The sequence below is a fragment of the Arachis ipaensis genome, chromosome B09, assembly GCF_000816755.2.
Source record: "Arachis ipaensis cultivar K30076 chromosome B09, Araip1.1, whole genome shotgun sequence".
Lineage (NCBI taxonomy): Eukaryota > Viridiplantae > Streptophyta > Magnoliopsida > Fabales > Fabaceae > Arachis > Arachis ipaensis.
Window position 1 is genome coordinate 1339885 of NC_029793.2, and position 2729 is coordinate 1342613.

General features: G+C 23.9%; 1 protein-coding gene across 1 annotated transcript in view; it reads right to left on the reverse strand.

The window, feature by feature from the left end:
- LOC107619728 (transcription factor bHLH18) overlaps positions 2349–2729 on the reverse strand; it is a 3978-nt gene continuing 3597 nt past the window's right edge. The window contains exon 3 of the mRNA XM_016322023.2: positions 2349–2650. Within this exon, the coding sequence (XP_016177509.2) occupies positions 2558–2650 (93 nt within the window). The 3' untranslated portion in view covers positions 2349–2557. The remainder of the gene's footprint in view (positions 2651–2729) is intronic.

Sequence of the window (2729 nt, forward strand, 5' to 3'; positions counted from 1 at the left end):
TCTACAAATAGCCTTAGCTTGTAGCCCTTTTTATTAGTGATGATGTGGATTTTGAGATCTAAATAAAATATTGAATAAAGATGGAATTAAAGTGAATTTTAATTATTAATCACATGTTGGAAATAATATACGGAATATATATATATGTTAATTATGAGTTGCAAGTTGCAACGTGAATCATGCTTATGCTTTTACCCATTTCAGCTTTTTCTAGTGTCCCATGCATGATGGGATTAGGTAATATATTGATGGTGATGAATGTAGAGATAAAATGACAAAATTTTGAAAAGAAAATGTGATGAATTCAACTGTTTGTTAATGTAACAGCCGTCACATGCACAGATACACGTTCGTTCGGTCAAAATTGACACAACATAAAGTCAATTTTCAATAGTTTTTTTTTATGTGCAATAATTGCTTTTACAAAACAGGGAATGAATGTGTTCTACTTCTATTAATATGTTGTGAGAAAAGCATTTATTACAGTAAGAATTAAGATACCAACAGAATATATTAGTCTCTTGCCATAGAATTATATTATAAGAATGCCTTTGTTTTAAGTTTTTATTTTTTATTTTTATTTTTAGTATTTTTTTTAAATTTGTGAAAGAAAAAATAAAAATAGTAAAAAATAATTTTTTTAATTATTAACATTTTAATATCATATTATAAAATCAGATTAAAAAAGACGTAAAAATAATTATATCTAGTTAAACTTTTTTCTTTAATAATAATTCGTATATACTTGTATTTCATTTTGTTTTCTTTTCTCAAATTTTCATGAGTTTTAATTTCTTCTTAAAGGATCAGTATTATAACTTCATCTGATATTCTGATTTATGGTGATGGTTATAATTCACTCCATAACATACATGTTAACAATTTGATAACTTTTTCATTTAGTTAATAATCATGATATCCAATAATACACATATTTTCACTTTCTTATTGGCCCCCAGAACAAAAAGGGTGTCATAGCAAAGTGTTGGCAATTCCAACTTTATATCTTCAGTTCTTATGTAGAGTTATACTGTTACATGCATTAAAATACTCAACCTTTTGGCGTTTTATTATATGACTTGACCCTTTATAAAATGAGATTCATTATGAGAATAAATAGTCAAATTAATTTTTAAAAGATCACATATTTATTAAATTGGTCTGTAAAAGATTAAATTAAATAAAATTGTCTTTAAAAAATTTAAAATTAATCATGTTAATTTTATCATCTATTTTTTTAAAGATTAATTTAACTAATTTAGAGAAATAATTTTAAATATTAAAAACTTACCATAAAATTAAGTTCGACAAATTCTCACCATATTTTTTGAATCTCATATTAAAAATTAAGTAATCCGTTGCAAATTCGAATTTTGTTTAAAAATTTGTTATTGACTAATAAATCGTAAAATAAAATTTAAATCTTTAACATTTGTTTAAACAGATTAGCTAATAAACTAACAAAAAAGTTAGCTGTCGGGTCCATTTTTTTATTGAAAATAGGAAGTTTCGAACTCGTAATTTTTTAGATAAATATAAAAAAATTATGCCATTTGAATTATAATGTATTGGCATCCATTAGTGTCACTCAATGATATAAAGAAATCCCTTAAATGCGTTCTTTGGTGTATATATAATTAAACAATGCCAAGACCAAAAAAAACAAAAGACGAAAAATAAAACAATTCGAACAACAAATAATGTTACTTCTGTTTGTATATATAATAAGAGAACATAAATAATAATGATGTGTGACTCATATATTCTTTTTATCATTTTTTCCCCTTATTTCTCCTACTAACAAATTATTACTCATGTTTTGGTAGATAAATATTAAGGTGGAGTAGTCTAATAATGCTATCATTATAATACGTACAGTAGTTATATAATTTGAGAAATATCAGAAGATCAATAAAATTTATTATTTTATTCAATAATTATTTATTAAATTATTTAAAAATATAGGCTAAAAATATTTTATTTTGACTATTAAATAATAAATTTTAAGGCTTGATTCTCATATATTATAAAAATCTTATTTTTATTTAAAGTGTGACAAAATAAGTATGTCATACTTTTTAAACCAAAATTATCATAAAAAAAATATTTTTGACACCTTCGTTAAAATAGTTTCTGTAATAATATAATACCTTTTCGAAAAATTTTCAAGTATACCGTCATACCGATATTTCAGGTATTTCAGTAATTTTTAACCGTTGATTTTAATTATAAAAAATATATATAATATATATAATTAAGATCAACGGTTGAAAATCACTGATACATCAATACGACGGTATACTTAAAAATCTTCCTACCTTTCCAAAAAATTTAATGATATAATACAGTGAAGACAAACAGTCAAATATCAATTAAATGAATAACAAGAATCAAACCACAGCATAATTTATTACAAAGTGTACTTTACTTTTATTTATTTATAGATAGATGTTATGAACATGGAAAGTGCTTGAACTCAAAAAAGCAACGAAATCAAAACTTCTGTTCGACCATAACATGCTGCAGAGTTGTCTGATACACTAGTACGGATCACTTTTTAAATGCCATGTGAATTTTGATGTGCCTTCAAGAACACTTCCCTAAGATTTCTGACCACATCATTCACTGTCATTTCACACGAATCTCCCATCTGAAAATTAATTAATACAAATAGCATACATCAATTATTAGAATTATTTCATTTTTTGATAAAAAAAAAATATGCTGCA